The 15,144-nt window shown below is 50.2% G+C and overlaps 1 protein-coding gene across 4 annotated transcripts in view; it reads left to right on the forward strand.

Moving 5' to 3' along the window:
• The window catches only part of EML1 (EMAP like 1), a 184,976-nt gene extending 170,147 nt beyond the window's left edge, over positions 1-14,829 (forward strand). For all 4 annotated transcript variants that reach the window (XM_019462237.2, XM_019462238.2, XM_053889787.1 and 1 more), the window contains 5 exons: positions 9,559-9,656; positions 9,762-9,849; positions 11,237-11,332; positions 12,455-12,585; positions 13,242-14,829. In XM_019462237.2, coding sequence (XP_019317782.1) covers positions 9,559-9,656; positions 9,762-9,849; positions 11,237-11,332; positions 12,455-12,585; positions 13,242-13,367 — 539 coding nt within the window. In that variant the 3' untranslated portion in view covers positions 13,368-14,829. The remainder of the gene's footprint in view (positions 1-9,558; positions 9,657-9,761; positions 9,850-11,236; positions 11,333-12,454; positions 12,586-13,241) is intronic.
• Positions 14,830-15,144: the final 315 nt, after the last annotated feature.

A 15,144-nucleotide genomic window follows, 5' to 3' on the forward strand; every position in this document is an offset into this window, starting at 1 on the left:
TGAACATGCATTATACGTTTCTTTGTAGCCATTTGTTTTCATTCCTCTGCGGTCAATTCCTAGGAGTAGGACTGGTGGATTGCACGGTAAATTTGCGTCTAGCATTGTATGAAGCTCTGCCAAACTGCTGTCCAGAGAGGCTGCACCGTTTTACGTTCCCGCCAGCAACGCATGAGGGTTCTGGTTTCTCCGCGTTTCCGACATCTGGTAGTGCCTGCGCCTTTTAGGACGGCCGTTCTGGTAGGGGCGGAGTAGTATCCCGACGCGGTTTGATTTTGCATCTCCCCCACCGCTGTCAAAGATGCTGAGTCTGTTTTCCTGTGTCTGCCAGTCACTGCTGTCTCTTTGGTGAAATACCTTTGCAGATATTTGGCCTGTTTTTTTAATTAGGTTGTCTTACTCTTGCGTTGGAAGAGTGCTTTCTAGAGTCTATGTGGAAGTTCTTTTTTTTTTTTTTTAATTTTTTTATGTTTGTTTATTTATTGAGAGAGAGAGCAAGCCGGGGAGGGGCAGAGAGAGAGGGAGAGAGAAATCCCAAGCAGAGCCTTGATGCGGGGCTCGAACTACCGAACCGTGAGATCGTGACCTGAGCTGAAACCAAGAGTCGGACGCTCAGCTGACTGAGCCACCCAGGGGCCCCTATGTAGAAGTTCTTTCCCAGATGCACCGGGTGCAAATATTTGCCCCCAGTGTGTGACTTGTCTTTTCATCTTCTCAAAGGGGTCTTTTGAAGCAAAAGCTTTCAATTTTGGTGAGGTCCAGTTTGCCGTGTTTTTCTCTGATGGATCGTGACTTTGCTGTCAGACTCCGGTCATGAAGCGTTTCCCTGCTGCTTTGTTTTAGAAAGGTGTTTGTTTTGGCCTTGACGTTTAGTTGATTCTTGGGTATTGCAAGAGGCAAATGTTTAATTTGTTCTGTGTGTCGTTATCCACTTGTCCCAGCACCAGTCTCTCAAAGGGCAATCCTTCCCCTGTCAGATGATCTTCACACGCCTGTCAAAAACCCTGTGTTTATCCCATGCCAGTCCTATGCGGTCTCAATGGCCGTCAGTTCGGAGTGAGTTGTTTTTTTTTTTTAATGTTTATTTATTTTTGAGACAGAGAGAGAGAGAGAGACAGTGCAAGCAGGGGAGGGACAGAGAGAGAGGGAGACACCGAATCCGAACCAGGCTCCAGGCTCCGAGCTGTCAGCACAGAGCCCGACACGGGGCTCCAACTCATGAACCGCGAGGCCATGACCTGAGCCGAAGTCGGACTCCCAACCGACTGAGCCCCCCGGGCGCCCCGTAGTTCAGAGTGAGTTTTAAAGCTGAGCCGTTGAACTCCTCCAACTTTGCGGTGCCTTTTCAGAGTTGTTTTGGCCATTATAGGTCCTCACCATTCGTATATAAATTTTATAATCAGCTCATCCATTTCTAACTTTAAAAAGTCTGCCACTGGGGCGCCTGGGTGGCTCAGTCGGTTAAGCGTCCGACTTCAGCTCAGGTCACGATCTCACGGTCCGTGAGTTCGAGCCCCGAGTCGGGCTCTGGGCTGACGGCTCAGAGCCTGGAGCCTGCTTCCAATTCTGTGTCTCCCTCTCTCTCTGCCCCTCCCCCGTTCATGCGCTGTCTCTCTCTGTCTCAAAAATAAATAAACGTTACCAAAAAAATTTTTTTAAAGTCTGCCAGGATATTAATAGGGGTTATGTTGAATTTGTAGATCAGTACGGGGAGAATTGCTGATGTGACAGTGCTGAGTCTTAATCCTTGAGCACAGAATGTCCATTTATTCAAATCTTTTTTTCTCGGCATTGTTTCCATTTTCAGTGCACAAGTTACACTTCCTTTGTTACGTTTATTCCTAAGTGGTGTTATATCTTTTTTTTTTTTTTAACGTTTATTTCTTATTGAGAGACAAAGACAGGACATGAGCAGGGGAGGGACAGAGAGAGGGGGAGACACAGAATCTGAAGCAGGCTCAGACTCACAAACCGCAAGATCATGACCTGAGCCAAAGTCAGATGCTTAGCTGACTGAGCCGCCCAGGTGCCCCTAAGCGGTATTATTTCTATGCCATTGTGAATGGAATTATTTTCTTAACTTTATTTTCAGAATGTTGGTTGCTAGCATAGAGAAATAAAAGTGACTTTTGCACATGGATCTTATATCCTGCAACCTTTTAAACTCCTTTATTAATCTTAGTAGTTGTGCGTGTGTACGTAAAATCCTTGGGATTTTCTTCATACAAGATCACGTCATCTGCAAAAAAGAGCGTTTTGCTTCTTCCCTCCCGATCTGGATGCCTTTAATTATTTCTTCTTTATTGCATTAGGCAGACCCTCCAATACAAGGTTGGAGAAGTGGCAAGAACGCAGCCTTGCCTTGCTCCCCAGTTTTCGGGGAAGAGCTCTCGGTCATTCACCACGAAATATGATGTTACGTGCCCTTTAGCGTGATGAGCAAGGGCCTTCCTACTCCTAATTTGTTTAGGGTTTTTATCAAGAATGGGTACGGGATTTTATCAAATGCTTTTCTTTTGTCAAATACATCTATTAAGATGACAAGGTGATTTTTTTAATATGGTCTGTTATATTAATTTTCAAATGTTGACCCAACCTCGCGTTCCGGGGACAAATCCCACTTGATCTTGGCATATCGTCCTTTTTAGATATCGCTGGATTCCATTCGTCAAGGATTTTCACATCTCTGTTCATGAGGGCTGTTGGTCTGTGTCTCTCTTTTCCTGTGATGGTTTTGTGTGGCATGGTTATGAGAGTGCTGCTGTCTTACAGAGAACGTTGGGAGATGCTCCTTCCTGGCTTATCTTCTGAAAGCGTATCTTAAGGATTAATGTTATTTCTTTATTAAATATCTGGTAGAATTCACGTGAATTTTGTGAACCATCTGGGCTTTTCCCAGATGTGGAAGGATTTTTAGTTATTAATTACTAATCCAGTTTCTTGTTGTAAGTCTCTTCCGAATGTTTGTTACTTCTTGAGCTGGCTTTGGTAGATTGTCCGTTTCATCTAAGTTGTCATAATGTGTTGGCACGAAGTCATTCCTGATATTTGCTTACAATCCTTTTAATTCTCTTGAGGTTGGCAGTGGGGTCTCCTCATTCATTCTTGATTCTGGAATCTCTGTCCTCTCTTTTCCTCTTGGTCAGTCTGTCAATTTTGTTGATCTTTTCAAAACACCAACTCCTGTTTTTATTGATATTTCTTTTTTCACTGTTTTTCTTTATTTTTTCCCCTTCCTCTGCTTGATTAATATGTAGTTTGCTCTTCTTTTTTAGTTTCTTAAGGTAGATAAGCTTAGGTTACTGATTGGAGACCTTTCCTTTCTGGTATAGATGTGTTTAAAGCTATAAATTTCCCCCATCAGCTCTGCTTCAGTCACATCCCATAAACTTTGATACGTTGTGTCTTCATTTCCATTCAGTGAAAAATATTTCCTAATTTCCTTAATGATTTCTTCTCTGGCCTGTGAGTTATTTAGACGTGTATTGTTTAATTTCCAAATAGTTGGGGGATTTCCCATATTTTTTCCTGTTCTCTAATTTAACTTCATGGTGACCACAGAATGTGTTTTGTATGACTCTAATCACCTTCAATTCATTGAGACTTGTTTTTATAGCCTAACATGTGCTCTATCCTGGGCGACGTCCCAGGTATGCTTGAGAAGAATGTGTATTTAGGGGCGCCTGGATGGCTCAGTCGGTTGAGCCTCTGACTTCGACTCAGGTCACGATCTCACAGCTCGTGAGTTCGAGCCCCGCATCGGGCTCCGTGCTGACAGCTCAGAGCCTGGAGCTGCTTCGGATTCTGTGTCTCCCTCTCTCTCTGCCCCGAACCCACTCACATTCTGTCTCTGTCTCTCTCAAAAAAATGAATAAATAAACATTTAAAAAAAAGAAAAAGAACGTGTATTCCACACTCCTGGGCGGAATGTCCTAGATAAGTCGGTTAGGACAAGGTGGTTGATGATCTTCAGAGTTCATGGATGGTGTTGTTCAGTTCATCTGTATCCCTGCTGATTTTCTGTCTGATTGTTCTGTCATTTGTTGAGAGGGAGGAACTGGAACCTCCAGCTGTTACTGTGGAATTGTTCATTTCTCTTACCTGCTCTCACAACTTGGCTTCATGTAGTTTCAGTGGACGATGGGACAGAGCTGGGCTCAGACACCTCCAGCCAGGAAGGCATCCTCTGCCAGTGGTCGTGTGGGCAGGTAGAACGTGGCCAGATTCGGGCCGTTTCCAGGTCTGCCCGGCTTTTACTTCTGCTGTGCAGCCTCGGTGTGGCCAGGAGCGTCTGGGTAGCTGGGGGCCCCTCCTGCCTGCCACACAGCCTGCACGCAGCCTCCCGTCACCGGGAACAGGCTCGCTCCAGCCACAATCGTAACTGCAGGCTGGTAGAGCCGTTGGCCCTCTCCGCTCAACCACCCTGGAGATCGGCACTTCCGCCGACGGGGTTGCTGGGTGTGAGTGTCACCCGGGGCTCTACGAGGAGTGAGCCGCTTGACCATAGAAACAGAGCCCCTGGTCCTCACGGCCAGCTCTGCCCTGCCAGACCCCCTGAGCCAGCCCGGCTGGAGGGGTGAGAACAGCCCCAGCCCCAGGCAGGCACACTGCAAGGCTCATCTCACCCCAGATTCAGCAGTTTCTTTTATATATACGTGTTTGCTTATTTTTGAGAGAGAGGGAGGGAGAGAGCGAGCTAGTGGGGGAGGGGCAGAGAAAGAGGGAAACAGGACCCAAAGTAGGCTCCGCGCTGTCAGCACAGAGCCCAACGCAGGGCTCAAACCCATGACCCACGAGATCATGGCCTGAGCCGAGGTCTGACGCTTCACCCACGGAGCCACCCACACGGACCCACCCCCCCGCCCCCAGATTCAGCAGTGTTTTAAGCATAAACGCTCCTCAGATGGTTTTATGTCTTTGGTCAATTTCCGGAGTCCTGACATGGTTATTTTTGTCGGTTTTGTGCGTCTTTATGATTGCCGTATGGGGAGAGGATCTGCCAGGCTTCTCACTAGGCCACAGCTGGAAGTCCTGCCCGCTTATTTTTAGCACAGACACGGATCACTGTCACCTCCTCAACCCAAATTAGCGACAGCCTCTCCATATCATTAGCTATTCAGCCGGTATTCCAATTTTCAATTGGCTTTTTTTTTTAATGGTTTAAATTGGGTTCCAAAAAAGGCTCACACACAGTAATTGCTTGATATGTCTCTGAAGGCCCTTTTAATCCATAGTTTCTTGTGCTCGTTCTGTGCCCCCCCCACCCCACTCTCACCCTCGCCCTCTCCTGTGTGCGCTGTTGACTGGTTGGAGGAACGGGCTCCGTTTCTCCCGTAGCGTTTCCCACACTCTGGGTTTTGCCGAGTGCATCCCCGTGGTGTTGTTCAACGTGCTCCTCTGTCCCCTGTACCTCCTCTGACGTGATTTTTGGACCTAGAGTCTGGATTCCATTCAGGTTCAACATGTACCGGTGACTTCCTCCTACGGGAGACTCCTGTCTGCTCGTCTCACGTTCTGTGATATTAGCAGCTATTGGTGTCCAATGCCTAGATCCATAAGGGGCAGCAGGTGAGTGGTTTCCCAGCGTTCGATTTTCTTGTTCATTCATTAGATACAGTATTTCTGTAAAGAGAAACTGCTTATCGTCTCTTTTGTTACCCAACAGTATGGTAGCAGTCATTGAGGAAAGGCAAGGTAAACACCTGGTTTCTCTTGCTTTGTTTACCAATTTCAGAGATAATGAGTTTGTCCTCTGTACCCTCTAACAGTGTCCAGTCGGCGGGGGGGGGGCACCTGGGTGGCTCAGTCGGTTAAGTGTCCGACTCTTGGTTTCAGTTCAGGTCATGATCTCACGGTTGGTGAGTTCAAGCCCCATGTTGGGCTCTGCGCTGACGGTGCAGAGCCTGCTTAGAATTCTCTCTCTCTCTCTCTTTCTCAAATATAAACTAAGTGATACTTATTTAAAAAAAAAAAAAAACAGTGATCAATTGGTGGTGATAGTTTGGGTGCCGTTGTGAACTTAAGTGCATTTGCTGTGTTTCAGCCTGTGATAGTTATGGGTGGAATGGGTGATTCGCCACTGGCCAGCGGAAGCCACTTGGGTTTGGCCCCTGAGTCCTTCTGACCGCGTGGTGCCAGGAGCGCTCATTGATGCTGGGCAGGTCTTTGCTTCTGGGCCTTGTCGTTGTATGCTTGTGTCTTAGGAAGCGATGTTTTCCTGTGATATGCAGGATATTCAGCTCTGTGAGCACTCTCGGAAACAGCAGTTTTGGGGGCGCCTGGGTCGCTCAGTCGGTGAAGCGGGGGGGGCTCAGTCGGTGAAGCGGCCAGCTTCAGCTCAGGTCATGATGTTGTGGTTTGTGGGTTCGAGCCCCACATCGGGCTCTGTGCTGACAGCTCAGAGCCCAGAGCCTGCTTCGGATTCTGTGTCTCCCTCTCTCTTGCTCTCTGCCCCTCCCCCACTCACGTTCTCTCTTTCTCTCTCTCAAAAATAAACATTTAAAAAAGAGAGAGAGAAATGGCAGTTTTGAACTGCTGCTTCTCTGTATGAATCCTCTGTTTTATAAGCTGATTGATAGCAGTCCCTACCCCATGGTAGGGCTGTGTCCTTGATCTCTACAGGTAATAACGTTGTAGAAGGAGCACCCCTTCCAGATGTGTTTTCCATGCGCCCGAACAAAGTTCGTAACTCCTCACCCTAAACAGACAGCCTGGAACCTTTTCTCGATGTTGAGAAGGAGCTTACTCAGCTCAGAATGCCTTTCATTCTTGATGTTTTAAGTATCGTATTTCGTTCTGTTAATTCTGGCCGATATTCTGCCTCCTTCTCTGTGTTTTATGTCGTTCTCATCATTTTCTTGTTATTTGGAGTGTCTGTGAAGTGGAAAAGGCCCTCATCTACACCCTCTTGTCCTAGAAAAGCCCTCAGATACCTGTCAGCTCTTGCTAAGACGAGCAGAGTCCTTTGGGGAATATGTTTGCCTTTCTTGTCAGTTGTGCTAATGACCATCCCCTGGAGATCAGAGAGCCCTTTTTACGGCAATCCTGCTTCTCAGGCTTTGGAGTCATTGAGTAGAGGCTATGTGGGGCAAGACGATGGCCCTAGGCCAGACCAGGGCAACGTTTCTTCATTAACCAGGTGACCCTTGTCTCAAGATGGCTTCGTACACCCACGTTCATAGCATCATTACTCACAGTAGCTAAACTGTGGAAGCAACCGAAGTGGCCGTCAGTAGGCGGATGGATAAGCAAAATGTCATATAAGCATTCGACAGAATATTACCCAGTCTTTATTTTTATTAGTTTTTAAAAATTTATTTACTTTTGAGAGAGAGAGAGAGAGAGAGAGAGAGAGAGAGAGAGAGAGAGTAAGCAGGGGAGGGGCAGAGAGAGAGGGAGACACCGAATCCGAAGCAGGCTCCACGCTCCGAGCTGTCAGCACAGAACCCAACGCGAGGCTCAAACCCATGAACCATGAGATCATGACCTGAGCCAAAGTCAGACGTTCAACCGACTGAGCTAACCAGGTGCCCCTATTACCCAGCCTCTAAAAAGAAGGAAATTCTGGGGCACCTGGGTGGCTCAGTCGGTTAAGCGTCCGACTTCGGCTCAGGTCATGATCTTGCAGTCAGTTGAGTTCGAGCCCTGTGTCGGGCTCTGTGATGACAGCTCAGAGCCTGGAGCCTGTTTCCGATCCTGTGTCTCCCTCTTTCTGCCCTTCCCCCACTCACACTCTGTGTGTGTCTCTCTCTCAAAATAACATAAACGTTAAAAAAAATTTTTTTAAAGAAGGAAATTCTGACACCTGCTTCTCCAATCGGATGAGGACGTTATACCGAGTGGAAGACAGCAGACACAAAAAGACAGATATTGTGTGATCCCACTTACATGAGGCACTTAGAGCGGTCAAAACCCTAGAGCTGGAGCCACCAAGAGTGTGACAAATGGTTCCATTCTGCAAGCGACCTCATTATTTTAGAGTTAACAGATGATAAGGTAGATAGTTCTTATCTTGAGATCATTTGCCAAGGGATGTTCAAGCCAGCACGCCGACTCGTCACGTGGCAGACTTTCAGCCTTTCTTTACCCTTGAGCTGGGTCACGGGGCAGTGGAATTAGCAACAAAATGCTGGGGCTTTGGAGTCCGACTGCCCGGGTTCGATTCCCAGCTTCCATAAACCTGTATCACCTTGAGCAAGTTACTTTACTATGAATGCCTCCGTTTCCTCTCCCGAAAATGGAGATGTTAGTGTCTACCTGTCGGTAGGGTTGATGAGGTTTGAATAAATGGGTGTGGGATGAGTCTAGAATAGTACGTAGTGGACACTTAGGATTCGGTAGTCGTTGCCATCGGCATTTAGCGTCTGTCATCAGTATTGCCGGGGCCCGGTCACTTAGAGGAGTCAAGTGGATGTGGTTCCCATGCGGCTCTCCGGCCTTCTCGAGAACTGTCAGCAGCTGACCGTGCCCTTCTCCAGGCCCCTGCTGTCTTGGCCCAGTTTACTCTGTTCCATTAGGATTCCTGCTCTGGACGGGCCGACTTGGTGTTGCCAACGCCCTTATTTTGCGCTGGCCTGGGCTAGGAGTCCCGGCAGTGCCGTTCCCTGCAGGACTCCGTATCTTGGGAGAAGGAAAATCTGATGAAGGAGGTGGGGGCGGACGCCTTTATTGAAGCCTTATGATGGGGCGGTGACCGCCAGGACCTTTACAAATGCCGTCAAGGGAACCCTCTGAATTGCTTGTAGAAAGGCACCGTGGGTCGTGCTTTGTAGATGGAGGGACTGGTGCTCAGAGCAGGGGTGCGTCCACAGCCCCCAAGCTCGTGTGCAGAGCCCCCCGCTACTCTCCGCCCCATTCTGGGCCTCAGGGTTCCCCCCCCACACACGCGGTTCCTGTCCCCTTCCTTCTGGTTCCTGCACTCAGGATAGCCTGACCATCTCTGGGTTAGTGGCTCACGCCTCATTTCCTTCCCGGTATTTCCATTTCTGCCCCCTCTGCCTTCACACGTGGCAAGTTCAGCTGCCAGCTGCCAGCGCTGGATCTGCTTTCGCGTTACATTGACTCCTTCCTCCCTGTGTTTCCACACAAGCTCCAAAGCCCAATCCCTTAGTCCTTCCTGAGGCCAGAGACCCAGGTGAAAGTGGCAACTGGAAGGGAGGTGGGAGGGGCCTTCCAGGCAGAGGTGAGGCAAGAGGCACCTGCAGGGTAGGGGCGGGTGAGAACAGTGTGTGCGGAGGTCCGAGAGCCTGGCACATGGTGAGGAGCAAGGTGGCCACATCCTGGAGGGCCCTGTGGGCCACCAAGGGAATGAGTCTCATCCTTCTGTGTCGGAGGGGCAGGGATAGGGTTCGTGAGGGGAGAGATCTGGTCAGGAGCAGATTTTCCAAAGACAGCTTTGCAAGTGGTACAGGACTCCCTGAAAAGCAAACTTTGCTCTCTGAATGGAGTCATTGATCTGGCTATTTTCTTTCTAAATCTGTCACGCAAGCTAGCATCATCCCTCGTCATTGACGAGAGTTTATTTTTACCAATGGAAATGTCACCTGCGTATTTTTGCAGACGGGAACTTCTTAGCAATCGGCTCCCACGACAACTGCATCTACATCTACGGGGTCAGCGACAACGGGAGGAAGTACGCTCGCCTTGGCAAGTGCTCGGTAGGCGTTCTCACCGTTTCCGTGGAGACGGCTGTGGGCCTCACGGGTCAGTAGTGCCAGGAACGTCCGAGGCAAGTGACACGCACCCTGCTTTCTCTCCCCCAGGGTCATTCCAGCTTCATTACTCACCTGGACTGGTCTGTGAACTCACAGTTCCTCGTGTCCAATTCCGGAGACTATGAAATCCTTTACTGTGAGTAGCACCCCGGGACGTGTCTGGGTTCAGATCACAGACAGCGCTCACTCTGAGACGACTTCCCCGACGTCCTGGGCACGTAGCATCATCTCCAGGCCTCGGTTTCTTTTTCAATAAAACGGGAGTTGGGCAGGACAGCCTCCAGGGTCCTTCCCACCACTGAGATACTTGGGGGCTCGGGCCGACCCGGGTCCCTGTGGAGCGGAAGACCCAAGGCTCCAAAGAGGAGGAGGCCAAATCCTAGAGGGAGAGGCCCGAGGGGGACGATTGTGGCAGAAGCGAGGGGGCAGAGCCATCACAGCAAGAGGGACCCTTGTGAAGGCATCCCTCCAAAAAGGCAGAGACTGACGTCTCCCCTGCCTGGGGGGCCGGGGGCTGGGGCGCCCTCCTCCTTCTCTCCCCACCCCTCCTGGCAGTGTCTGTGTCCAGGCAGGACCAGGGAACGGGGAGGAAGAGAAGGGCCGGCACTCACTGAGCACGTGTAACATACGGTGCTCTGCTTCCTCCAATGTTTGCCAAGCACCTGCCGTGTGCCCAGCTCCGGGCTGAGCACAGGGCGTCATGGGGCATGAGGAGGTCCCAGTTTCCACCCCGCTAGGTGATACTAAAAAATGCCCCCAAATTTACTTACATGTTCTGTCGTGATCCACAGCTCTCTCAGGCCTATCCCATTTTGCAGACGGGAAATCTGGGTTCAGATACGAGGCCATAGGCATCGAGAGCCACTGGTTCAGAGGCAGCCGTCCACGTGCTGAGGGAGCCGGGCAGGCGGGGCTGCTGGCGGTGGAGGAAAGAGGGAAACAGCATGTGTCAGGACCACACCTCCCCCCCACAGGCCAGGCATCACGGTCCTCCCTCCCCACCCTCTGAGGCCCGGCCTGACACAGGGCAGAAGTGGGGGGACACAGGTCAGGGGCCTAGAATCTTCTCTTCTCAGACATGGTCTCATACTTTGAGTTCCCATTTGAGGAATAAATAAATCGCCTGGGTATGACTGGTGTCCGTCACTAACTCAGGGCTGAAGGGGTGTGTGTGTGTGTGTGTGTTGGGGATAGCTGGGGAGCCTGACAGCAGGCAGGGCCCTGAGCAGGGAGTCAGTGAGCAGGTGGAGGCACCCGGGACAGTCAAAGGACAGAGAAACCAGGCTGCAGGAAACAGACCCAGAGAAGGAGGTAGGAGGTGCTGTCCCCCCAGCCCCGCTGAGTCCCCAGGGCTTGGGCACAGTTCCCGCTGTGAGCACAGCTCCCATAGGGCCGGGAAGGGGCAGGGGTCCCACTCCACAGGCCTCTGTAGCGGCTGGGGCACGGCTGTAGGGCCAGCCTGGTCAGGGGAGGAGAGGGGACTTGGGTGTGGGTGTCACCAGACTTGGATTTGCTTTTTCCAGGGGTGCCCTCTGCTTGTAAGCAAGTCGTAAGTGTGGAAACCACGAGAGACATCGAATGGGCTACGTACACCTGCACTTTGGGGTTCCATGTCTTTGGTAAGTTTTCTACAGCTTTCGTTCAGTTCAAACGTAAGATACATCCACTTGCAGAATATTTCTCTCATAGTCGTGAACTCTCACGGCCCCCACTTCTGTCAGACCCCTCCCATGCCACGTGAGCCCTGCAAGGACACTCGCCCTGCAGCTCCCAGGGGAAGGGCCAGGCGAGAACCGGGAAGATAGGTTTTCACCCTTTTCAATTGTATGAAGCTAGTCCTGACATAAATGCTCTAGGATCTTCTCATTCGAGGTTGTGCCAGACTTCCTGGGGAGATGGGCCAGATGGCACTCGATCCACGTATTTATCATTTGTTAGAATTATCATATTGTCTCGTCTCTTTAAGTGAATTTCCTACTTCCTTTAAAGGTCGGATCGGAATATATTTATAAACGATCTCAAGTAAATTACCACCGTTTAGTAGAATAAGAAAGAAAAGACGGTATTTATCATCTCTTTATGTAAGACCATGAGTCAGTAAGTTGATCAGAACTGCACAAATTTCTTTAGAGCTGGCATTTTGTCATCCTCTGGTATAAGTGCTAGGGACCCCGGGTTTACCCTCCAGTTGAGAAACGGATGCACATCCAGCTGTCTCATATCCAAAGTCATTGGGACCAAAAGCGTTTCCCGGAGCGACGGTCAGGAGACACTACCCCGCCCCGGACCAGGCTCCAGGCCCATGGCAGGCAGACACTGCACCTGCCAGATGCTACCAGGCAAGCCGCAGCCCCAGAGCACTGACACCAAGGCCCAGGCAGGGTTAAAAAGTCCTTTGGAGAGACTGTCACATATAAAGAGTTACCGCGAAAAAACAAAAGTTAGGAAACTGCAGGCTGAGGACTAGTCGGCTTCCTCTCAGGTGCTTTGGGAATAGAGGAAAGGCACTGGGTCCAAAACCAGGGTTTCTGGCACTGCCTCTGCTGTAGGGTCAAGAAGGGGCCCCTGAAAGATGTGATGGCCCAGAAAGCCCGCCATGGCTGCTCCCATGCGGTGGAACCGACTACGCGTTGATGGGCTTTCGGCCATCTTATCTCCTTGAGAGCTCGGTGGCAGTCCCCGTGCAGTGTGGCCTAGTGCTTCTGGAGTTTTCGGTGCTCTGTCTGTGGTCTTCATTTTAGGAGTGTGGCCAGAAGGCTCGGACGGAACCGACATCAACGCTGTCTGTCGGGCCCACGAGAGAAAACTCCTGTCCACCGGCGATGACTTCGGCAAAGTGCACCTCTTCTCTTACCCCTGCTCACAGTTCAGGGTAAGGTCCTCTGGACTGACCCTGCCCTCGGGGCGCGTGCGTTCTGGCCTGAACTGGCTGTTCGGGAATGGATAATTGATAGAAAGGCACCGTGAGGGAACCTGCCGGTCGCACGTGCAGAGGTGACCCTGTCATCTCGCTGTCCTAGAGCTCTTCCGGGCTCCCCGCTGCTCTCTGGGGAGAACCTGCACCCACGAAGCCCTTCGAGCTGCCTTGTCTACCTCGGTGGCTTCCTTCATGGGCCTCACGCCTCTCCCCTCACCGGGCTCTCCCTGCTCCTGCCCCATCCCTGCTGAGCTGAGCCGAGCCAACACCAGTGCCCAGAACCCCCTTCCTTGTCCTTCCCAGACCTGACATCCTCCGGCCTTCACCCTCAACCCCTGGCCCTGCTGGGTCCCTCCCTTGGGCTGGCCCCATGCCTGGTACAGCCCCCTGGTGCTGAACATGTCCCAGCCCGGAGCAGTCATCTGCCTGTGTCTGTCCCCCAGCCAGGCCAGATTCTCGGTGTACAGGGAGGGCCTCTGTGTCGTTTATCTCCACGTCCCTCCTGTGCAGGTGCACAGGTGAGAGCTGCTGAGTGAGGGAGGAATTCTAGCACCTTCCGACTGCACATGGTGCGCTCTGGGCTAAGCTCTTTCTGTGTCCTTCTTCCCCAGGCTCCTAGCCACATCTACGGTGGACACAGCAGTCACGTCACCAACGTCGACTTCCTCTGTGGCGACAGCCATCTCATCTCCACGGGTGGCAAGGACACAAGCATCATGCAATGGCGGGTCATTTAGTCCCAGCGAGAACCACGGGGAGCAGAACAGGGGCCGGCACGGACTCGTGCTCCGCCCCGCCACTGTGATTTCTGTTTTGTTTGAGAAGTTCTGACAAACCTCAGGAAAACCACTCCCTCTACCAGTCACCTTAGCTTAGCACACCAGTGAGCGTCACACCGGATCAGTGGTTCACGGTTCTCCTCTGTTGTACAGTCTATAAAACAGTGCACATTTAATACTAAAAAAGATGCCAAGGTTTACATTACGGCGATAGCAACAGAAGTGACTGGCATGTCCTTCGTAACTTTTCTACGAACCCTTCAAACCTGGTCACAGAATGCCTTTTAAAATATTGTACATAGGCTTTCCTATTTCACCATCTGGCTCGCCAAGTCAAGTATTTATGAAAACGATGAGGTACCGCGTTGTGATCGCCGTTGGCTAATTGGTCCTGAGAAGGATAAACCGAATGTGAAAGGGGGTGGGTGACTGATTCGCACAGCTGGATCAGGCAGTGCAGATAGGACTTCATTGGGCTACGTTTTCTAAGGGTTCGCTCAGTCCTCCCTCTGGGAGGCTGAGGCGAAAGGGGTTGTATTCTCCTTTGCGTGAAGCAGGTTGTGCTCCAGGTCAATTAAGTATTTCAGCGGGGCATATAGGCATTGCGGAGTTTCAGTCACACTGTCTGCCTGACCGGATGCAGTCAGCCGCTTCACACCCTTCTGTTCCCCACTCACGTGGCCTGGAGAGTGGCAAAGACATTGAGCCACCTTCCTCTGTATAGTAATTGGCATGATACGGCATTGTGCTTGTATAGGACTATAGCAGTTCCTAATAAATACAGAAGGCTAGGCTTTACTATTTTATGCTCATGGACATTGTATATTTGTATTTTAAGACCAAGTAGACCAAGTCAAAACGGTATCTCTTACGTGTACAATAAACCCACAGCGGGGAGAAGTTCCGGAAGGTTCCACCAGGTACCAAGGGCAGCTTCTTTTCCTGTCTCTTGTGCCTGGATGGCTCATTACGCTACAAGATAAGATTGCGTTCTGACGAGTAAAACACAGATGGCACACATTTGTCAAGAAGGCCTTATCCATTTGGACTGTGTGACAGATTGAAATTTATTGTTTACATTGGGGAATGTATCTCAGATTTTAAAATAGAAGAGTAATAAACAGACTTCAAAACAAATGCTAAGATTTCTACTTGTTCTAGGCCAGGAAATGAGTGGAATTATCTGACCTCCACGGTGCTGGTTGTTCAGAGTGGCTGATTAAGCACAACACTTGGAAGCATTTCCATCACAGCTCCCGCCTGCTGCGGACGGGCAGGGCACCGGTAACCAGCGCGTGTTAACGATGAATCTGTTTGTATGTATCCTTATCAAATATATTCTATGATGAAATTAAATCTGAAAAGGATTTCTTATCGACCTATAATCATGAAACTATATAAATTAAAAGATTTAAAATTAGATACGATTCACACTATATTGTGTTCCACATACATATTTTTTTTTTCTCACCTGGGTCATTGGCAAATGACACTGTCGTTTGCGTACGGTGTGGAAGCCAGTGATCAGATCAGATGCCCTTGAAGAATTCGGCTTGCGGTCGCCTGGCTGGCTCAGTCGGAGGAGCACGTGACCCGTGATCCCGGGGCTGTGCGTTCGAGCCCCACGTGGGGGGTAGAGACTGCTAAAATAAATAAATAAATAAAACCTTTTTTTTTTTTTTTTTAAATTCAGCTTACTTACCATACCTAGTTGTTATTTTACTTGGTTATGTAA

This window comes from Panthera pardus, unplaced genomic scaffold (assembly GCF_024362965.1).
Source record: "Panthera pardus isolate Hobbes unplaced genomic scaffold, ASM2436296v1 HiC_scaffold_24, whole genome shotgun sequence".
Classification (NCBI taxonomy): Eukaryota; Metazoa; Chordata; class Mammalia; order Carnivora; family Felidae; genus Panthera; species Panthera pardus.